We start from the raw sequence: 23,553 nt of genomic DNA, 5'->3' as shown, positions 1-23,553 counted from the left end.
GACCTAGCTATTCAATAAACTTCCAACACTTAATTTAGCACAACCCTAGAAATTCAAGTTACCAAAATCTGCAGAGACTAAAACAAAGTTATTTTTAATCAGTCAGTCAGTTCAGTCGCTCCGTCGTGTCCCACTCTTTGCGACCCCACGAATCGCAGCACACCAGGCCTCCCTGTCCATCACCAACTCCCGGAGTTCACTCAGACGCATGTCCATCGAGTCAGCGATGCCATCCAGCCATCTCATCCTCTGTCGTCCCCTTCTCCTCCTGCCCCCAATCCCTCCCAGCATCAGAGTCTTTTCCAATGAGTCAACTCTTTGCATGAGGTGGCCAAAGTACTGGAGTTTCAGCTTTAGCATCATTCCTTCCAAAGAAATCCCAGGCCTGATCTTCAGAATGGACTGGTTGGATCTCCTTGCAGTCCAAGGGACTCTCAAGAGTCTTCTCCAACACCACAGTTCAAAAGCATTAATTCTTTGGCGCTCAGCCTTCTTCACAGTCCAACTCTCACATCCATACATGACCACAGGAAAAACCATAGCCTTGACTAGAAGGACTTTTGTTGGCAAAGTAATGTCTCTGCTTTTGCATATTTTTAATAGAGTTTACCTAAAAATGCTTACCTCACATTTTCTTTCCTTAAAAGTTCATTCACTTTTAAATAAAGAGGTCTTGAGTTACTTCCCTTATGGACAACTTTGCAACAGATATAATAAGCTCATCTTTAGTTTATATTAAACAGGTACAATAAAAGTATTATGCTTAATGTTGATTATTCTTAAGATATGTCTATATTAATTAGATCAACAAACATTAAATACCAGGTATTAATTTAATATTGACTATTCCCCATTCACATGAACCTGGAAACCTTTAGCTTAATTTCTCTTGTATTTAGAATTGTTTGATTTATAGGTACTTACTTTAGGCCAATTAAATTAGAGCTCATTTACAAATTAACCTCAGCAATATTATCCAAAGACTAAGACATACACTGAGACATAAATCCAGAGAGACAGAGATCTGATATCATAGTTTTTCACTTGAGATTTAAAATGTCTCTTTGTTCCTTTTTTCCCTTGACTTGAAGTTCTACCAATTTACCAAAGGCTGAAGTCTCAGAAAATGTGGGCTGTGTATCTCAAGGACATGATAAGAGTTAACTTCAGGCTTTTCCTAGGCATATTTCTGTTTAACAACCTGGATTTTTCTAATTGTACATGCTAGGAAAACTGGTTTTATAATTTCAGAAAGATTTCACTTTAACCAGTTTTCTCTGGAATCTAAAGAATATCCTGGTCATATTGTTTTTTTCCCTTCTGTGATCATGGTCTAATAGCTAAAATTTAAATTAGAGTGCTCAGATCAGCTCTGTTAACAGGGGCAGACTGACTGATAAAATGTTGTCCTAGCAAGGATTGTCCCTCTGGGGAGGTGGGGTCTTAGTTTGATCAGAAGAATCTGGAGGAGTAAGGGAACTTGAAGGAGTATGGAAATCTTGGTTCCCCCCAACACCCTCACCCCCAGAGATGAGAGAAGTTAGAAAGGGATTCTTTAGAATGTTAGAGTTTTTTGATCCCTCAGGCTAGGAGAAAGTCCTGGACCAAAGGGAACTTCAAAATCCCTTCCTTGTCTGCAACGATAAAGATCAAATGTGGACAGGAAAAGTTAAGTTGGGGTCATCTGGGAGATCCGATGGAGAGGGAGACAAAGGGATGGGGATGGGGGGTGGGCATGGGGATAAGGCGGCAACAGAAAGACATGTGGCATGTGTACCCAGAACAAAGTTCTGATTAAGGGTCATAAAGATTTGAACATAAGGGACTTCTGAGTGAGTCCTTTTTCCCTGCTTTCGGCAAAAGAGATCAAGTTGGAGGATGGAGGTATACTTTAGTGTGCCATTAAGAGATCAGTTTTCTTGGTCCTCCAATTTTTATTGAGGTCAGTCTAGATTTTCAAATTTTTCCAGTTCCTGAGAATGTAGCCAAAGGTGAGCCTGAGGGAGGCTCCTGGATGTGCTGCTGCTGCTGCTTCGTCGCTTCAGTCGTGTCCGACTCTGTGCAACCCCACAGACGGCAGCCCACCAGGCTCCCCCGTCCCTGGGATTCTCCAAGCAAGAACACTGGAGTGGGCTGCCATTTCCTTCTCCAATGCATGAAAGTGAAAAGTGAAAGTGAAGTCATGCCCGACTCTCAGCAACCCCATGGACTGCAGCCCACCAGGCTCCTCCATCCTTGGGATTTTCCAGGCAAAAGTACTGGAGTGGGGTGCCATTGCCTTCTCTGCCTGGATGTACTAGTACCCATTTTTAGCCTATATGCTGTAGAATGGGGATACTGAGAGTCACTAGTTGACTCAAAGTCATCCCTTTTGTCCCAGTGAGCCCTCCATTCAACTAGTGGCACAAAATGGCTGACCATCCCAACAGTTGCATCCAACAGTGAGAGGTGACCCCTAAGTGTAAACCATGAGGCTAAGGCACCAACCATGTGACTTAGGCACGGACAGACAGAAAAGAGAGAGATTCCCAGGACCAATGGATAACTCTCCAATTGGCGATTTCCTGAAACATGGAAGGCACACTTGGGATGGTTCAGAGGCAATACCTAGGCTCCTGTAAATCAATCTGGACTGAAAGAGAAGTGAAAATAACAGGGAAGACAGGCTGAGGAATCTGTCTTTTAGTCCTACCGGGAAGGTGGTGGCCAGGGAAGTGGGCTTAGTGTTTTGCTTGAACCAATATATGCCTCATGGTGCATGGAAGTTGTCTTGCTGAGGGTGGATGCCCTGTAGCCTGGTCCATTCTATGGCCACCTTATCCTGTCACAGGAGTCTTCAAGTAGCAGGTGCAGTGATGTCTTTTAAGTGCCTGACCCATGCCAGCACATGATCAATTGGCCTAATCCTCAGCCTAAGGAAGAAAGAGGAGAGGAGAGCCCTCACCCACTTGGGTGACAGCTACTGGGGTGCAGTGGGCTACGGGGCCTTTGGAACATGCCAGAGGGTAACCCTAGCCAGAGTTTCTCAATTGCTTTCATAGCCATTTGCCTGTTTGCAGAGGGTTTGAGGAGAAAGCAACAAGCAAGTGGTGGAGGGAAATCCCCAAGAGTCCCTGTATGGGAGGTGCTTTCATACTTTAAGGTAAAGATTTTCATGAGTCCAATTCTTGAATCTTCTCATACCTAGAGAAACATTTAATACCACAGATCAATGTCTCGTTCTGGTTCTGGCTAGGCCCTCTTCTAAGCCGCTTGGCAGCCTTTCTACTTCTATTAATCTTCAGGCCATGTATCTTCAAACTTTTTGGTAAATTTGTTTCTTCTAGAATACAACAAATAAATCTCCAGATGATAGCAGAACAAGAATATCACCTGACCAACACTCAGACAATGCTTGAACAAGCTGCCTTGTCATTCTGCGGACTCTCATCTGCCTCTGTAAATGCACCCTGTCAGAGAGCAGGCAATGGAACCCAGGACCCCACGATGTCTCTGTTAAGCCTGAAGAATCTAGGAATGGTCATCATCCCTTTCCCAGTGACCTGTGTCCCCATGACCTGAGATGGGGTAGGTAGTCAGTTCATCATGAGCAGGCCAAATATTTGGCCCAGAAATAAAAAGAGATGGGATTATGGAGCCCTTTACCAAGGTCACAGGTGTGGAGCCTTTTATCAAGGTCACAGGACAAAAATTTCCAGAATTAATCAAGCCCCATAACAGTTGTTGCCATAAGCCTCCTGATCTACACTGGCCGTTTCCCGGGCCCCCTATGAGGTAAAATACCCACCCTATTACCCACCCTATGGCATCCTAACCAGTTGCCTAAGGCCACCCTTCCAGGAGGAGTTTTCTCTCTCTGGAGGCTATAAAAATTGGCTACTAGCCTGCAAATGGGGTCAGCTTTCCCTTGAGCTGCCCCACTGTTCTAACAGTATCTCCTGCACTAATAAACTCTTTTCTCCTTTCATTCTACCTCATGTCTTGAAATTCTCTTTCAACCTGCACACAGACCATGGCAAATACTACCCCAAATTTATGAAATTTTAGATGAACACTTGAGTTCTTGACTGAATTTATTAATAATGATCTAGATCTTATCCTATTGGGTTTTTTCCTAGATGGGATTTTAATTTTATAAAATTACTCCGGAATCACTGTGGAAGACGATGGCTCAACATGACACAATAGCCAGTGCTGTACCACTTCAGTTTGCTTCACACTGTTGTTGGCTACATTTCCTTCTTTTCTTACCTTTGGTACCGTGGATTTGCAGATTTGCTTTGTGTTTTGGTCACGCCACACTGCATGTGGGACCTAGTTCCCTGACCAGGGATTGAAACCACGCCCCCTGCATTGGAAGCATAAGTCTTAACCACTAGACCACCAGGGAAGTCCTGGGTTTGTACCTAAAAAAAAAAAAAAAGCATCTAATCCTTGCCTCAGTCTCTGTTTTGTTTTTGGTGACTCTGGTTAAGACAAGTATATAGCCCCAGTTTGAGTTCAGTTCAGTTCAGTTCAGTGGCTCAGTCGTGTCCGACTCTTTGAGACCCCATGAATCACAGCACGCCAGGCCAGCATCAGAGTCTTTTCCAATGAGTCAGCTCTTTGCATGAGGTGGCCAAAGTACTGGAGTTTCAGCTTTAGCATCATTCCTTCCAAAGAAATCCCAGGGCTGATCTCCTTCAGAATGGACTGGTTGGATCTCCTTGCAGTCCAAGGGACTTTCAAGAGTCTTCTCCAACACCACAGTTCAAAAGCATCAATTCTTCGGCGCTCAGCCTTCTTCACAGTCCAACTCTCACATCCATACATGACCACAGGAAAAACCATAGCCTTGACTAGACGGACCTTTGTTGGCAAAGTAATGTCTCTGCTTTTGAATATGCTATCTAGGTTGGTCATAACTTTCCTTCCAAGGAGTAAGCATCTTTTAATTTCATGGCTGCAGTCACCATCTGCAGTGATTTTGGAGCCCCAAAAAATAAAGTCTGACACTGTTTCCACTGTTTCCCCATCTATTTCCCATGAAGTGATGGGACCGGATGCCATGATCTTCGTTTTCTGAATGTTGAGCTTTAAGCCCACTTTTTCACTCTCCATTTTCACTTTCATCAAGAGGCTTTTTAGTTCCTCTTCACTTTCTGCCATAAGGGTGGTGTCATCTGCATACCTGAGGTTATTGGTATTTCTCCCAGCAATCTTGATTCCAGCTTGTGCTTCTTCCAGCCCAGCATTTCTCATGATGTACTCTGCACAGAAGTTAAATAAGCAGGGTGACAATATACAGCCTTGACGTACTCCTTTTCCTGTTTGGAACCAGTCTGTTGTTCCATGTCCAGTTCTAATTGTTGCTTCCTGACCTGCATTTAGGTTTCTCAAGAGGCATGTCAGGTGGTCTGGTATTCCCATCTCTTGCAGAATTTTCCACAGTTCATTGTGATTCACACAGTCCAAGGCTTTGGCATAGTCAATAAAGCAGAAATTGATGTTTTTCTGGAGCTCTCTTGATTTTTCAATGATCCAGTGGATGTTGGCAATTTGATCTCTGATTCCTCTGCCTTTTCTAAAACCAGCTTGAACATCTGGAAGTTCACAGTTCATGTATTGCTGAAGCCTGGCTTGGAGAATTTTGAGCATTACTTTACTAGCGTGTGAGATGAGTGCAATTGTGGGGTATTTTGAGAATTCTTTGGCATTGCCTTTCTTTGGGATTGGAATGAAAACTGAACTTTTGGACAATTTCTGGACTTATATTTGAGATATTAGGGAATGGACTGTTTTTTCCACGGGACAAAAACCTGGAAGTGGCCCTGGAAGCTACTGACAGAGGAAGAGGAGGAAGATTGCATATAAATGAAACACAGAGCAAACAGATCCAAAAACTGGAGAGCGAAAACTCAGTTCTGATCACACTGATTGAGACCTGGATCAAGCCTCACTTGAAGCTAGAGCTCCTGGGTTTTCGAACTGATAAATGAATAAACCCTATTTGAGTCAAGGGTTCAAATGTCCTACATCTGAGGCGGCCTGTATTAGCAGAAGCATGGCTTAGTCTTACATTCTTAACACAGGTCCCCTAACTTCCTAGCTTTCAGTTCAGTTCGGGCGCTCAGTTGTGTCTGACTCTTTGCGACACCATGGACTGCAGCATGCCAGGCCTCCCTGTCCATCACCAACTCCCAGAATTTACTCAAACTCATGTCCATTGAGTCGGTGATGCCATCCAACCATCTCATTTTCTGTCGTCCCCTTCACCTCCCGCCTTCAATCTTTTCCAGCATCAGGATCTTTTCAAATGAGTCAGTTCTTTGCATCAGGTGGCCAAAGTATTGGAGTTTCAGCTTCAACATCAGTCCTTCCAGTGAATATCCAGGACTGATTTCCTTTAGGATGGACTGGTTGGATCTCCTTGCAGTCCAAGGGACTCTCAAGAGTCTTCTCCAACACCACAGTTCAAAAGCATCAATTCTTCAGTGCTCAGCTTTCTTTATAGTTCAACTCTCACATCCATACATGACTACTGGAAAAACTGTAACTTTGACTACATGGACCTTTGCTGGCAAAGTAATGTCTCTGCTTTTTAATATGCTGTCTAGGTTGGTCATAAATTTCCTTCCAAGGAGTAAGTGTCTTTTAATTTCATGGCTGCAGTCACCATCTGCAGTGATTTTGGAGCCCAAAAAAAGAAAGTCTGACACTGTTTCCACTGTTTCCCCATCTATTTCACATGAAGTGATGGGACCAGATGCCATGATCTTAGTTTTCTGAAGCTTTAAGCCAACTTCTTCACTCTCCTATTTCACTTTCATCAAGAGGCTCTTTAGTTCTTCACTTCCTGCCATAAGGGTAGTGTCATCTGCATATCTGAGGTTATCAATATTCGCCCTGGCAATCTTGATTCCAGCTTGTGCTTTATTCAGCCCAGCATTTCTCATGATGTACTCTGCATAGAAGTTAAATAAGCAGGGTGACAATATACAGCCTTGACGTACTCCTTTTCCTATTTGGAACCACTCTGTTGTTCCATGTCCAATTCTAACTGTTGCTTCTTGACCTGCATACAGATTTCGCAAGAGGCAGTTCAGGTGGTCTGGTATTCCCATCTCTTTCAGAATTTTCCATTTCTGCTTTATTTACTATGCCAAAGCCTTTGACTGTGTGGATCACAATAAACTGTGGAAAATTCCTAGCTTTAGGGCTACCTTTTCTGGCTTTCTCTAACTAAGCAATGCTGTTTTCAACTACCAGAAACTGGTGTTTTGCTGAAGAGAGCCTGATCCTAACACAGGGAAGAAGAGATTCTCAAATACAGAATATCATCAGTGGGTTTCTCTTAAGCATGTAACAATTATATCAATAATTGTTCTAGCACTTGTGACAAACAAAGACTTGAGTAAGATAAATTCCCTGCCCTTATATTCTGATGCTCAAGAAGAGCACTGTCCAAGAGCAATGTAATGTGAGTCAAAATAAAAATGCAAATCATATAAGGAATTTAAAATTTTCTAGCAACCAAATATAATGAAAGGCAGTAAATAAAATTAATTTTTAAATATCTTTAATTTGATATACTATATCCAAATATTATAATTCAACATGTAATTGAAATAAAAATTATTAGTTTTTTTTTTAATCTACAAATACAGTGTTTTATAGTTACAGCACATCTCATTTTGGTCTAGCTACATTGCAAATGCTTAAGAGCCCCATGTGCCTAGAGGCTAACGTGTTGGACAGTGGAATTCTAGAGAACACTCTTATAAACATTTAAATGAAAGAATGTAATCAGTGTGGTTTAGAGGTACAAATTCTATGCTCTGAAAGAGCAAGGAAGGTAAGACGGAAAGAGGAAACATGATTTGTGCCTAATAGTATTTCCTAGATTACAGACATCCCTGGAGGTAGAAGATCTAAATCAATGATTTTTGTATACAGATGGACCTTAAATCGAGGCAAATGGTAAAGAATCTGCCTGCCGACGCAGGAGACCCAAGAGACATGGGTTCAATCCCTGGGTCAGGAAAATCCCCTGGAGTAGGAAATGGCAACCCACTCCAGTATTCTTATCTGGAAAATTCCTTGGACAGAGGAGCCCTGCAGATTGCAATCCATGGGGTCACAGAGTCACATACCACTGAGCACACACACACACACAGACCTTAAAAACCTAGGCTTCTTATGATAGCCTTTTGGGGAAAGGGTAATATTTTCAGAAATTTGAGAATGAAAGCTTTGGGGAACATTATCCAGCTAACTTGGACATATGTTTTCCCCACTGTGTGGTCATTTCTCAATCCCTTTTGCTTGACTCCGCCCAGCAGTACTGCCTCCTCAAACTCTATTGGAAGAGACTAGGTCCATATGTGAAAGAGTGGAGGAGGGTCTTTCACAACATTGGGAATTACATCTTGGTGAAGGAAAGTTACATTTGGGAGGAGGCAGAAACCTCCAGCCTCAATAAGCAACGCCCACTCCTATTTCACTTAAGAAGATTTTCCTCAACTTTCCCATTTCCAAGAACAAGGATGTTTTCCTATGCAGCCACAAAATCACACTCAGGATGTTGGTAATTGGTTGAGTTATATAATTATCTAATATATGTCACATTTAACTTCTTCAACAGATCCAAAATGTCCTTTGTAGTTTTCTTTATTATTTAACATTTTTTTTAATACTACTTCAGTATTCTTGCCTGAGAAATCCCATGGACGGAGGAACCTGGTCGGCTACAGTCCATGGGGTCGCAAACAGGTGGACACAACTGAGTAAGTGTTCATGTATTTTTTAAAAGAAATATTTCCCTATTATGAAGTCCAAAATGTATCCAGGTCTTAAATCCTCCTGGAATTGATATTTGTGATGAAATAAGGTAAGTGTCTCATTTTTTTTCCATAAGGATACCCTATTGTCACAGACCCTTCACTGAAAAGACCAGCTTTTATTCCTCCATTGCTATGTGAGGCCACCTTTGTCACAAATCAAGTTTGCAAATATGTTATAAAAACTGTGTTTTTTAAAACAACGATTGTCATATAAGTCAGACTAGTAGTGGGGGGAAGGATCCATTGGGAGTTTGGGGTTGACATGTATATACTGCTATATTTAAAATAGATAACCAACCAGGACCTACTGTATAGCACAAGGAACACTGCTCAATATTCTGTAGTAACCTAATGGGAAAAGAATTTGAAAAATAATTGCTGTTGTTTAGTTGTTGTGTCCAATTCTTTTGTGACCGGGTGGATTGTGGCCTGCGAGTCTCCTTTGGCCATGGGATTTTCCAGGCAAAAATACTGGAATGGGTTGCCATGTCCTTCTCCAGGTAACCTTCCCAACTCAGGGATCGAACTGGGATCTCTTGCATTGGCAGGCGCGTTCTTTTACCCCTGAGCCACCAGGGAAGCCCCCCTCCCAAAATATATACGTGTATATGTATGAGCCACTTTGCTGCACACCTAAAAGAAACTAGGACAACATTGTTAATCAAAAGTGCTCCAATATAAAACCAAAATTAAAAAGAAAAAAAAGTCAGACTACTGGTCTTCTTAGGAAGGAGGCAGGGAGTGTATTTGTGAAGCGCCCGACACTTTTCTATTTTTGCTCTCCATGATGACATGTCTGTTCAGTGATTATTATACTTACCTTTCTAGTTCAGAATATAATTGTGTTACATTTCCTAACAAAAGGGTTAGCTAAAAAGTAAGCAAATAGAAAAAAGAAATACATTGATGAGACGAGTGCCAGCATCTTTGAAAAGTGAGTTTGTGGCTTTTCTCTCGGGTGGGGAAGCTGGTGCGAGATGCAAAGAACAATATACAGAATCCAAGGTGGCAAAGCGCAGGCTCAGCGCTAACGCATAACCGCACCAGGACCCCACTCCGATTCGCAGCGAGCCGCTTGCCAGTCTGAGTCGCAAGCCGGTTAAGACTAAGCGGCGCCGCAGAGGCCTCTGGGAGGGGGCGGTCCTTGGGCAGGGGCTGGGCGTTGTGGGCGTGGTCTCCGGGCGGCTTTCCTGAGAAGCCGTCCTTTCAAGAAAGAGGACCTGACTAGTACTTGAGCCTAAAGGAAAAGAGTCCGGGAGCGGTTGCGAAGCTCCAGAGGAGCAGGTGAAGTCCTGGGTTCGGAGGCGTATCCAAGGTTAGGAGGGTTAGAAGAAGGCCGGCGAATGCGGGTGGCGGGCTGAGGGGTTGCGTTTTGGAACCCTGGGATCTGTATCCGCGGTTATGACGTCCCCCTGTCGCTTTCTCCGGGTGGGAACGGCTCCGGAGTAGCGGTTTATCTCGTCTGTTCCTGTGGGTTGAGGACCTTCTCACTTTGGAAGACCCTGCTGTCGGCTGGGACCCCTTCCCGAAGCCGGCGATCCCCTTCTCGCCGCTCCTCTAGCACCTTGTAGGGAGTGCTCAGTAAACTTTTGGGCATGCTTGAGACTCCCGGGGAGACAGTGGTTTGGGGATGGTGGGAAGGTCCCCGCTGAAAGCAGAAGTTTCTGGGACCCGCAAGTCCGGGCTTGTACCGACCATGTCAGAATATTGGTGGTAAAGCCAGTGGCAGTTCCGGAGGCATCAGGAATCCGTCAGGGAGGAAAAGCCTCTGCATCTGAGATCTCTTTCTGAGCTTCTGAGCCCAGATTGGGGCTGGAAGAGGAAATTGACCTTGGAGTTGCAGGGAGATCTTCGCTATTGTTGACACTTTTACTTGCTGGAAGCAGGGATTGGATCGAGTGTCTGCATCCAGGGTGTGGGCAAAACGAAGAAGTTACGGAGAATTTGCCCATAAAGAGAGGCAAGCATTACCTAGGATCTGGGTGGGCAACAGTCTGTGCAGTGAGGATCAGAGAGGAGGAAACACCACAGTGTGAGAGACTGGTCGGGTGAGAAAAGACCAAAAGTTGCTCTTTTACCACAGCAAGTCTGGCGGTTGCTAATCTGAATTCTCCAATTTCAGACCTGGTCTTTCAGAGTTCCTTTCTCTTCCCCAGACTTGTCAGTTCAGCATTCTGCCTTTCCCTGTGAGGAGGAAGATCAGCCAAGTCCCAGGTGAGTAGAAGTTTTTTCTCTCCTAAAATTTATTTTAATTCGACAGAGGGAATAGATACACTACCTCATGTCTTCCTAGTGTGTCATCACACTATCATCTGGGCAGCTGAGTACTGTTGCAAAGTGTTAGTCACTCAATTATATCCAACTCTGTGACCCCATGGACTGTAGCCCACCAGGCCCTTCTGTCCTTGGAATTATCCAGGCAAGAATACTGGAGTGGGTAGCCATTCCCTTCTCCAAGAAATCTTCCCAAGGGATCGAACCCAAGTCTCCTTCATTGCAGGTAGATTCTTTACCAGCTAAACCACCAAAGAAGCTGGTGTTGGAAGAAGTACTCTAATTTTAAAGATGTGTCAGTAGCCTCAGTAAAATGAAAAACTTGCCCAAGAGTACTCAGAAGGGACGTAGCCTACTACTAAATACTATTGACCTAGTCAGATTCAGAATCCAGAGCTGTAGGACCTCCAGACTCTTGACACTATGCTGGTGTTTCCCAAACATCTTATTCACTTACCACCTATTTATGCCATACCTGTGTACTACCTGTATTATTGTTATTCTCATATTTTTAATTTTTAACTTTTATTTTAAAAAACAAACTTGCACTGAGAAACACTGCATATGAAATTATGCATTTGATAGATGCTTTAAAGGCTTTATATTTATTCTAAGATGTATCTGCGGAGAAGACAATGGCACCCCACTCCAGTACTCTTGCCTGGAAAATCCCATGGACGGAGGAGCCTGGTAGGCTGAAGTCCATGGGGTCGATAGAGTCGGACACGACTAAGTGACTTCACTTTCACTTTTCACTTTCATGCATTGGAGAAGGAAATGGCAACCCACTCCAGAGTTCTCGCCTGGAGAATCCCAGGGACGGGGGAGCCTGGTGGGCTGCCGTCTATGGGGTCGCACAGAGTTGGACACGACTGAAGTGACTTAGTAGTAGTAGTAGTAAGATGTATCTGAAGGTGTTGATCTATGTACCATGTAAAATCGTCTCCTGTCAAAAAGATGCAGACTGCAATTTGGGATACCGTGCACTGTCATGCCTTTTAACTTTTGTTTTTTGATGAAGGGTAAAGATTCTCTCCCACTTTCAGGGACTTAACTGTCCAAATAACATTACTCATTTTGAAACTATCATTATCTAAGACCCACTTGTAGTTCAAGACACTTGTGCAAATGTGCTCCTGTGTTTTATTACTGTTGAAGTATCCTATAAAGCAATAACTTAATAGGATATATCCAGAAGTCTGAGCATTGTATTGCCTTTGTTTATTGCAAATAACTTTTCTTCCAGTTATCTGTGTCTTCTTTCTTTGGGGGAATTTAGACTATTTAATGGAGAAGGCAATGGCACCTCACTCCAGTACTCTTGCCTGGAAAATCCCATGGACGGAGGAGCCTGGTAGGCTGCAGACCATGGGTTTGTGAAGAGTCGGACACAACTGAGCGACTTCACTTTCACTTTTCACTTTCATGCATTGGAGAAGGAAATGGCAACCCACTCCAGTGTTCTTGCCTGGAGAATCCCAGGAACGGGGGAGCCTGGTGGGCCGCCGTCTATGGGGTCGCACAGAGTTGGACACGACTGAAGCGACTTAGCAGCAGCAGACTATTTAAAAGTTAGTTAAGTACAATGACAACTAATATTTGTACCATTTTCAAGGTACCAAATGTTAAACTTTTACCATGGGAGTTGGTGAATGCATCTCTTTTATTGTTCATTAGAGTAGCAAGGAGGAAATTTGGCTTATAACCTCAATCGGCTTAAATTCTATGTCAAGTTATTTTCCTGGGCACCCAAAGTCAAATACTAGTGGACTGATCATACTTTTTTTTTTTCCTATGAAGGGTTTGTTTTGCCGGAAGTCTTATTTTCGTTTCAGGTTTGAAGGGTTTACTCACAAAAGAAATAACTCATTATACACAATTTCAGGTTTTTTTAATAGAAAATTATTTGACTTAATTTCAATATACTATCATTAAAGAAAAGAAATAGAAACAATACAGAAAAGTAACAGCACATACATCACCAAATTGGGCTGGTCAATATCCAAATTTAAACAGTGCTGGGAAGTTCCTCGATAATAGCAAGCTGAAGTCCCAATTAGGAAAAGGTCCCAGGCAGTGCCTCCACTCCACCCGTGAGACTTCACATTGCAGTTTCAGGGATTCCCGCATATTTGTGTGCAAAAATGCAGCTCTGGTTTTACTTTAATTTTTTTTACAATGCTGTTTGTTTTACCTTGTGAGTCATAGGATTTCATTATACCCTGAGCTGTTGGCCAGACCTCCAGGGGCTCAAGAATTCTAAGACCTACTCCCTTTCTTATCTAAAGTGCTGCCTGACTTACTATGCTTGTGGGTAGGCACTGAATCTGGGCAGTGTCCATGCAGGTCAGAAGCCAGGTCAGGGGCCTGCCCTCCTGCTCCTGAAGCCTGAACAAGACTTTCTCCATTTTAATTTCCCTGTCAGCCTCAGGGTTGTTTAGATTGAAAGAGCATGTTGTTGTTCAGTCTCTCAGTTGTGTCAGACTCTTGTGACCCCATAGACTGGCAGCACGCCAGGCTTCCCTGTCCATCTCCAACTCCCAAAGCTTGCTCAAACTCATGTCCATCAAGTCAGTGATGCCATCCAACCATCTCATCCTCTGTTGTCCCCTTCTACTCCTGTCTTCAATCTTTCCCATAGTCAGGGTCTTTTCCAATGAGTCAGTTCTTCACATCAGGTGGCCAAAATATTGGAGTTTCAGCTTCAGCCTCAGTCCTTCCAATTAATATTCAGGACTGATTTCCTTTAGGATTGACTGCTTTGATCTCCTTGTAGTCCAAGGGACTTTCAAGAGTTTTCTCCAACACCACAGTTCAAAAGCATCAATTCTTCGGCGCTCAGCTTTATTTGTGGTCCAACTCTCATATCCATACATGACTACTGGAAAAACCGTAGCTTTGACTATATGGACCTTTGTAGGCAAAGTAACGTCTCTGCTTCTTAATATGCCGTCTAGGTTGGTCATCGGAGAAGGCAATGGCAAGCCACTCCAGTACTCTTGCCTGGAAAATCCCATGGATGGAGGAGCCTGGTGGGCTGCAGTCCATGGGGTCACTATGAGTCGGACGAGACTGAGGAACTTCACTTTCACTTTTCACTTTCACATAATGGAGAAGGAAATGGCAACCCACTCCAGTGTTCTTGCCTGGAGAATCCCAGGGACAGCAGAGCCTGGTGGGCTGCCGTCTATGGGGTCGCACAGAGTCAGACACAACTGAATCGACTTAGCAGCAGTAGCAGCAGGTTGGTTATAGCTTTTCTTCTAAGGAGCAAGTGTCTTTTAATTACATGGCTGCAGTCACCATCTGTAGTGACTTTGGAGCCCTAAAAAATAAAATCTGTCAGTGTTTCCAGTTTCCCCATCTATTTGCCATGAAATAATGGGACTGGATTCCATAATCTTAATTTTTTTAATGTTAAGTTTTAAGCCACCTTTTTCACTCTCTTCTTTCACTTTCATCAAGAGGCTCTTTAGTTCCTCTTCACTTTCTGCCACTACGATGGTATCATCTTCATATCTGAGGTTGTTGATATTTCCTGTCAATCTTGATTCCAGCTTGTGCTTCATCCAGCCCAGCATTTTGCATAATGTACTCTGCTTATAGGTTAAATAAGCAGAGTGGCAATATACAGCCTTGACATACTCCTTTCCCAATTTGGAGCCAGTCTCTTGTTCCATGTCCAGTTCTAACTGTTGCTTCTTGACCTGCATACAGATTTCTCAGGAGGCAGGTAAGGTGGTCTGGTATTCTCATCTCTTGAAGAATTTTCCACAGTTTGTTGTGATCCACACAGTCAAAGGCTTTGGCATAGTCAATGAAGCAGAAGTGGATGTTTTTTTTCTGGAACTCTCTTGCTTTTTTGATGATCCAGCGGATGTTGGCAATTTGATCTCTGGTTCCGCTGCCTTTTCTAAATCCAGCTTAAACATCTGTAAGTTATCAGTTCATGTACTATTGAAGCTTAGCTTAGAGAATTTTGAGCATTACTTTGCTAGCGTGTGAGATGAGTGCATTTGTACAGTAGTTTGAACATTCTTTAGCATTGCCTTTCTTTGGGATTGGAATGAAAACTGACCTTTTCCAGTCCTGTGGCCACTGCTGAGTTTTCCAAATTTGTTGGCATATTGAGTGCAGCACTTTCACAGCATCATCTTTTAGGATTTGAAATAGCTCAACTGGAATTCTATCACCTCCACTAGCTTTGTTTGTAGTGATGCTTCCTAAGGCCACTTGACTTTGCATTCCAGGATGTCTGACTCTAGGTGAGTAATCACACCATCGTGGTCATCTGGGTCATGAAGATCTTTTTTGTACAGTTCTTCTGTGTATTCTTGCCATCTCTTCTTAATATCTTCTGCTTCTGTTTAGGTCCATACCATTTCTGTCCTTTATTGTGCCCGTCTTTGCATGAAATGTTCCCTTGGTATTTCTGATTTTCTTGAGAGCTCTCTAGTCTTTCCCATTCTATTGTTTTCCTCTATTTCTTTGCATTGATCATTGAGAAAGGCTTTCTTATCTCACCTTGCTATTCTTTGGAACTCTGCATTCAAATGGGTATATTTTTCCTTTTCTCCTTTGCCTTTTGCTTCTCTTCTTCTCTCAGCTATTTGTAAGGCCTCCTCAGACAACCATTTTGCCTTTTTGCATTTCTTTTTCTTGGTGATGGTCTTGATCACTGCCTTGTGTACAATGTCACAAACCTCCATCAACAGTTCTTTAGGCACTCTATCTATCAGATCTAATCCCTTGAATCTATTTGTCACTTCCGCTTATAATCATAAGGAGTTTGATTTAGGTCATACCTAAATAGTCTAGTGGTTTTCCCTACTTTGTTCAATTTAAGTCTGAATTTGGCAATAAGGAGTTCATGATCTGAGCCACAGTCAGCTCCCAGTCTTGTTTTTATTGACTTTATAGAGCTTCTCCATCTTCAGCTGTAAAGAATGTAATCAATCTGATTTCGGTATTAACCATCTGGTGATGTCCATGTGTAGAGTCTTCTCTTGTGTTGTTGAAGAGGGTTTTTGGTATGACCAGTGTGTTCTCTTGGTAAAACTCTTTTAGCCTTTGCCCTGCTTCATTTTTTACTCCAAGGCCAAACTTGCCTGTTATTCCAGGTATCTCCTGACTTCCTACTTTTGCATTCCAGTCCCCTATGATAAAAAGGACATCTTTTTTTGTTTTAGTTCTAGATGGTCTTATAGGTCTTCATAGAAACCATTCAACTTCAGTTTCTTTGGCATTAGTGGTTGGAGCATAGACTTGGATTACCATGATATTGAATGGTTTGCCTTGGAAATGAACACAGATCATTCTGCCATTTTTGAGATTGCACCCAAGTACTGCATTTCGGACTCTTCTGTTGACTATGAAGGCTACTCCATATCTTCTAAGGGATTCTTGTCCACAGTAGTAGATATAATGGTCATCTGAATTAAATTTGCCCATTCCAGTCCATTTTAGTTTACTGATTCCTAAAATGTTGATGTTCACTCTTGCCATCTCCTGTTTGACCACTTCCAATTTACCTTGATTCATGGACCTGACATTCCAGGTTCCTATAAAATATTGTTCTTTACAGCATCAGACTTTACTTCTATCACCAGTCACATCCACAGCTGGGTGTTGTTTTTGCTTTGGCTCTGTCTCTTCATTCTTTCTGGAGTTATTTCTCCACTGATCTCCAGTAGCATATTGGGCATCTACCGACCTGGGGAGTTCATCTTTCAGTGTCATATTTTTGTGCCTTTTCATACTGTCCATGGGATTCTCAAGGCGAGAATACTGACCTGGTTTGCCTTCCCTTCTCCAGTGGATCATGTTTTGTCAGAACTCTCTGTGACCAGTCCATCTTGGGTGACCCTACACAGCATGGCTCATAGTTTCTGCAACCTTTATAGTGACTTTTTCGGCTACCAACTGGAAAATGGACTTGATCAGCTAAAATAAATCTTTGACATTGTAACATGGACAATTGTCCTTGCGAATTGCATAATTCTCTCTCCAGTTTTGACTTCTCTTCAGCCAGTTTTAATTTGGCTTCATGTACCTTACAATAGGCAGAGAGGTAGATCCAGCCTGTCTGACCCAGGGCAGTACATTCTTATCCTTTCTCAATTGGCATGAGCTGCAAACATTCAATAAATTCTAAAGTTTTGGCATGCTTATTTTGGGGTCTCAGTTCTCACGCAATCCGGTGGATACGCCCCATTCAGTAGCTAATGAGCAATAAGGCAAATCTTCCCATCCAGGAATTAAAAACTTCATTAATCTTAATCTCTTGTGGCATTTTGCTTCATGAATCCTGCTTGCAGTGCCAGTTTATATTTTGCTTTAAGTTTTACTTTCATTTCAGGTTTGAAGGATTCATTAACAAAAGAAACCACGTGTTACTCACAATTCAATTTTTTATAGGAGATTATCTGACTTAATTTCAATATACAGCCATTAAAAGAAAAGAAACAAACAAACAAACAAAAGAAACAATAGAGAAAAGTAACAGGACATACATCACCAAGTTGGGCTGGCCAACATCCAGATATAAACAGCACTGCAAAGTCCCTCCTTATATAGCAGCCTGGAGTCCCAGGTGGGAGAAGATCCCAGGTAGGGCATCCACTCCACAGGTGAGACTTCAAACTGCAGTTTTGGGAGGTCCCACTTAAAAATCCAGGCCGCAAACAGATATATTATCAGTTTTCAAGAACGAATGCAGTTCTGGTTTTACTTTACTCTTTTCACAATACTGTTTATCTTGAGTCACAGAATTTCATTATACCCTGAGCAGTTGGCCAGACCTCCAGGGGCTCAAGAATTCCAAAACCCACTCCCTTTCTTATCTAAAGTGCTGCCTGACTTACTATGCTGTGGGCAGGCCTGGAATCTGGACAATGTCAAGATGTTTTTAGGGCACTTGGGGAAATTTGAATATGGACTAGAGTATTAGGGAATTATTTTATTAGGTGTGATAATATTGTAGTTAATGTAAAAGTCTTCTTTGGAAATGTATGCTGAAGCATTTATATTTGAAGCATTATGCTGCCTGTAATTTATATTAAAATAGTTAAACTGAAAACAAAAAGCACCTGAAAGAAGCAAATACAGCAACATATCAACAGTTGCTAACTAGATTGTGTTCATTGTTCTATTCTTTCTATCTCCTGCGTTTGAGAAATTGCTTGTTGTAAAGAGAGGGAGTACTTGTCCTGTAGTAAAGTAGTGAGATGTTAAATGTGAAGCACTTGGTTCAGTGTCTAGCACATTTGGCTGTGCAGTGCAGCATGTGGGATCTTAGTTCTCCAACCAGGAACAGAACCTGTGCCCCCTGCAGTAGAAGCATGGAGCCCAATCCACTGGACCGCTAGGGAATTCCCAATATCCACTATTATTTGTAGCAAAATCCAGTAATATTTGTTGGCTTCCCAGGTGGTGCTAGTGGTAAAGAATCCACCTGCTAATGCAGGAGATATAACAAACTGGTTTCAGTTCCTGGGTCAGGGAGATCCCCTGCTGGAGAGCTTGGCAACCCACTCCAGTATTCTTGCCTGGAGGATCCTATGGACAGAGGAGCCTGGTGGGCTACAGTCCATAGGGTCGAAAAAAGTCGGACATGATTGAAGTGATTTAGCAAGCATGCTCATACAGTAATATTTTAAGAGTGTTCACTGACAGATGTTTTCCATCATAAGCTAATTTCTTGTGGGGAGAGAAAATAAAACTTAGCAAGAAACATCAATTTCTATAATGTTAGGAGGAATTTATAAAGGCAGTAAAGGTAAAGTATTAATATGTCTCAAATAGAAAAACAACTGATTTCTGCATGTTGCTGTGAATATCCTCTACTACTGTATGCTGTTACTTTGTATATGGGTAGGTCTATTTGCATTTATCTGTAGTTAGTTTTTAAATTTTGCCACACCGTGTTCCTGAAACAGTCACTGTAGAGCTGATTTTCCTCATGGAACACTTTGGTATTGAGATTTGTTTTCCTAGCTAAGGACTTTGTATTTAGAGGAATTGTAGAAGCAGTCCATGATAAACTGGCAGACATTGTACAACATTTACAGTGTTCTGTATTTACTTAAAATAATGAAATAATATCCCAAGGCAGTAGAGATTTATATATATATATATTTTTTTTTTTTTTTTTTAAATTTATATTTGGCTGTGCTGGTTCTTTTTGTTGTGCAGGCTTTTCTCTAGTTGCAGCCGGCAGGGGCCACCCTCTAGTCACGGTGCATGGACTTCCCTTTGCAGTGACTTCTCTTGTTGTGGAACACGGGCCCTAGGGTACGCAGGCTTCAGTAGTTACAGCTCCTGGGCTCTAGAGTACAGGCTCAATAGTTGTGACACATAGGCTTAGTTGCTTCTGAGGATGTGGGATCTTCCTGGACCAGGGATCAAACCCATGTCTCCTGCATTGGCAGGCAGATTCTTTACTACTGAGCCACCAGGGAAGCCCCAGGAGAGCTTTGAAGGAAAAAGGACAAACCTTAAATCTCCTTTTAAATGGAGAAATTGAGGATGAGGAAAGTGATTTGCTTAAAGTCACATAATATGTTAGTGCCAGATTTAGGAATAAAACTATTTTGCACTTAAAAAATATTTGCCAAGTATTCACATATGGATGATACAGTGAGCCTTATTGTAAACTGCATGTGTGCTACAACTCTATAGCATTATTAATTGTTCATAAATTAATAAGCATCTTTAAAGACTATATATAAATAATTAGTTGTGAATCTTTTTCTCATTGGAATTCAAAAGTGCTTTTGAGAAATTTTCCATTTGGATAATGCATTTCTTTAATATGATGTGTACAGCCTTTGCCCAATCCAGAGCTGTGCCATGGCAGAGACTGAGGAAGAGGAGACGGTGTCAGAAGAGGCTTCTGGATTCTCAGACTTGAGTGACTCAGAACTTTTGGACCTGGAGGATACACAAGAGTCAAGTGCTTCAGCTAGCAAGCCTGGTCCTTCTTATGAATTACCTGGGAAGGATGACAAGCTCATAAGGTCACCAAAATGGAAACGAAGATTGGATGTCTCATCACCTATGGAGCGATTTCATCTGAAATATTTGTATGTCACTGACCTGTCTACTCAGAACTGGTGTGAACAGCAAATGGTATATGGAAAGGAGTTTTCTGGTTTCTTGACACCTGAGAAATCAGCGATTTTGGATACTGGTGCCAGCATCCATCTAGCTAGAGAACTAGAAGTTCATGATCTTGTGAGTATCCCCATCACCAGTAAAGAAGATGCTTGGGCAGTTAAGTTTCTGAACATATTATCAATGATTCCTACCCTGCAGTCAGAAGGGCGCATCAGAGAGTTTCCAGTGTTTGCAGAAGTGGAGGGTGTGCTTCTTGTTGGTGTGATTGATGAGCTGCACTATACAGCCAGCGGGGAACTGGAACTGACTGAACTCAAGACCCGTGGGAACCCTGTGCTCCCTTCAGATGCTCAGAAAAAAAAAGACTATTTTCAAGTCAGCCTGTACAAATATATCTTTGATGCCATGGTACAGGGGAAAGTGACTGCTGCTAGCTTAATCCACCACACAAAACTGGATCCAGAAAAGCCACTGGGACCTTCAGTGCTGAGGCATGCCCAGCAGGGAGGCTACTCTGTGAAGTCCTTGGGTGACCTCATAGAACTGGTCTTCTTGTCTCTAACACTGTCTGACCTCCCACTTATTGATAGCCTGAAAATTGAGTATGTCCACCAAGGGACTGCCACTGTGCTAGGTACAGAGATGGTGGCCTTTGCAGAGAAGGAGGTGAGAAGCAAAGTACAGCATTATATGACCTACTGGATGGGCCACCGAGAGCCTCAAGGGGTTGATGTGGAGGAGGCCTGGAAATGCCGGATGTGCAACTATGCAGATATCTGTGAGTGGAAGAAGAGCGGTGGGTTGATCAGTGCCACGCTAGAGCCACAAGTCAAAAAGGCCAAATGAACAGAAGATGTGCCTTCAAGAACTTGGATGTTTCCTGCATCTAATGTACTCAGCAGAGTTAAAGAGGCCCAGTCTCTTCAACCAAGCTTGAATTTCTTGGACAGTGTTCTTATTTTGGTTCTTTTCATATTTCCTCAGCCTCTAACCTCACAAATCCAAGACCCTGGCTCATGGCTGAGTGGGAGAGATCTGGGATTATACTATCCCTAGAATTTTGCCACAGGTCGCCAAAAAGACAAATGCTTATCATGGCTTGAGCACAATCATTGTTTTCTTAAGATTCTTCCATTTCTTTTAAGTCTCTTCCCTATGTTTTTCTCAATCAAGATTTCTACAAGGTGCTGTAGCATGTGCCAGAATTTCCTTTTTAAGACTGAATAATATTCTACTGTGTCAATAGCTTTTAAAAGTAAATGAGAGCAAAGTAGTATTCCAAAGGAGGAGCTGACATGGTAAAAGCTAACATGGTGCAGAATGATTTATCTCAGATGGATCTGAAACTGGAAATATTACAGTGGTGTCACAGTCCACCAGGTTGTCAGATCCTCACATGTGGAAGCTAAAAATGCAGATGGTTCTGTTGACTTGGGAACAAGGGGAGGGTCTAAGTCCTGGAGGTCTGGATGAAGTGAAAAATGAGCTGTATTGAATTCCAGGTCAGTATCCTAGGAATACTGATTAAGCCTCATAAGCAGAATCTGTGAATGTGGACCACGAATAAGCTAAGAATTGTTATCCCAGCCTCAGTAGCTCTAATTCCACTGAACTTCACTTCTGCTGTTCTTTAATAATGTCTCCAATAAACACAACATTCATTGAATATCTTTATTGGGAGTATCTTTTTCCAGTCTGTGGCTTGCCTTTTTATTCTGTCATGGTGTCTTTTGATGAACAAAATATTGCTGAAGACCAGTTGGAATGTTTCATTAGTGCTTTTGGTATCTCACTTAAGATATACAATATTTTTCAACTTCAACACACCTTGTTTCTTTTACTTATCAATGTACTTTAGAGTTGTTTCATATTAGTATTTATAGTTCACCTCCTTCCTTTTAGTTGCTGCAAAGGGTTCCATTGTAAAGATATACTGTTTATCTAACTAGACCTCTATTTATATATACTTAAGCTATTTCCTATCTTTTCCTACTACAAACACTATAATAATGTATAAAGTAGAAAGTAAATATTGGTCTTACATGCATACCTGTTAATTCTGAATCTCAAAATAACCATCAATAGGAAGTTGGATAAGGTTCTTCAAGATACTTTGTGGATGTATCAAAAATCATATATTTAAATATATTTAAATCATACATTTAAATATAAATCAAATACATGTGTTGGGTGTATGTGATTAGACATAAAAAATCTTCTGTAGATGCTTGTTTTTTCAGGTGAACATAGAGTATTTATCAAAATAGACTATTTCTAGGCCATAAAACAAATCTGAATAAATTTATGTGGATGAAAGTCATACAAAGTATGCTATCTGATCACAATGGAATTAAGTTAGAGTTTGATGACAGATATCTGAACAATCAAAAATTATGTGCAAACTAAATTACACACTAAAGTACCCTCAGTTCAGTTCAGTCGCTCAGTTGTGTCTGACTCTTTGCGACCCCATGAATCGCAGCATGCCAGGCCTCCTGTCCATTACCAACTCCTGGAGTTCACTCAGACTCATGTCCATCGAGTCAGTGATGCCATCCAGCCATCTCATCCTCTGTCGTCCCCTTCTTCTCCTGCCCTCAATCCCTCCCAGCATCAGAGTTTTTTCCAATGAGTCAACTCTTCGCACGAGGTGGCCAAAGTACTGGAGTTTCAGCTTTAGCATCATTCCTTCCAAAGAAATCCCAGGGCTGATCTCCTTCAGAATGGACTGGTTGGATCTCCTTGCAGTCCAAGGGACTCTCAAGAGTCTTCTCCAACACCACAGTTCAAAAGCATCAATTCTTCGGCGATCAGCTTTCTTCACAGTCCAACTCTCACATCCATACATGACCACAGGAAAAACCATAGCCTTGACTAGACGAACCTTTGTTGGCAAAGTAATGTCTCTGCTTTTCAATATGCTGTCTAGGTTGGTCATAACTTTTCTTCCAAGGAGTAAGCATCTTTTAATTTCATGGCTGCAGTGACCATCTGCAGTGATTTTGGAGCCCCCAAAATAAAGTGTGACACTGTTTCCACTGTTTCCCCATCTATTTCCCATGAAGTGATGGGACCAGATGCCATGATCTTCATTTTCTAAGATATCACAAAAAGAGAAATTACTTATATTTACTTGAAAATATACAAAAATGTGTGGGAGGCAGTATATTTCAGGGAAATTGATAACACTAAATGCCTAATTGGATACCTAATTGATATGTGAACCGTGAACTTCCTGATGTTCAAGCTGGTTTTAGAAAAGGCAGAGGAACCAGAGATCAAATTGCCAACATCTGCTGGATCATGGAAAAAGCAAGAGAGTTCCAGAAAAACATCTATT

At 42.1% G+C, this 23,553-nt stretch overlaps 2 protein-coding genes across 4 annotated transcripts in view; both read left to right on the top strand.

Annotated features, from left to right (window-relative positions):
- The first annotated feature begins 10,014 nt into the window (after positions 1 to 10,014).
- Positions 10,015 to 21,879, top strand: EXO5 (exonuclease 5). Of its 3 annotated transcripts, none has more exons than XM_059884773.1 (3): positions 10,015 to 10,106; positions 10,979 to 11,036; positions 19,922 to 21,879. In XM_059884773.1, the coding sequence occupies exon 3, from the start codon at positions 19,947 to 19,949 to the stop codon at positions 21,057 to 21,059; it is 1,113 nt and encodes a 370-aa protein (XP_059740756.1). In that variant the 5' UTR covers positions 10,015 to 10,106; positions 10,979 to 11,036; positions 19,922 to 19,946; the 3' UTR covers positions 21,060 to 21,879.
- Positions 10,015 to 23,553, top strand: part of ZNF684 (zinc finger protein 684) — a 30,046-nt gene continuing 16,507 nt past the window's right edge. Inside the window, exons 1-2 of the mRNA XM_010803675.4 lie at positions 10,015 to 10,137; positions 10,979 to 11,036. The gene's annotated coding sequence lies outside the window, so the exon portion shown is untranslated. The remainder of the gene's footprint in view (positions 10,138 to 10,978; positions 11,037 to 23,553) is intronic.

The sequence above is a fragment of the Bos taurus genome, chromosome 3, assembly GCF_002263795.3.
Source record: "Bos taurus isolate L1 Dominette 01449 registration number 42190680 breed Hereford chromosome 3, ARS-UCD2.0, whole genome shotgun sequence".
Classification (NCBI taxonomy): domain Eukaryota; kingdom Metazoa; phylum Chordata; class Mammalia; order Artiodactyla; family Bovidae; genus Bos; species Bos taurus.
This window is presented reverse-complemented; position numbering and strand designations above follow the sequence as displayed.

Bases quoted from the DNA above. Each gene is read 5' to 3' on its own strand.
- EXO5 (XM_059884773.1), top strand. From the start codon at position 19,947: ATGGCAGAGACTGAGGAAGAGGAGACGGTGTCAGAAGAGGCTTCTGGA.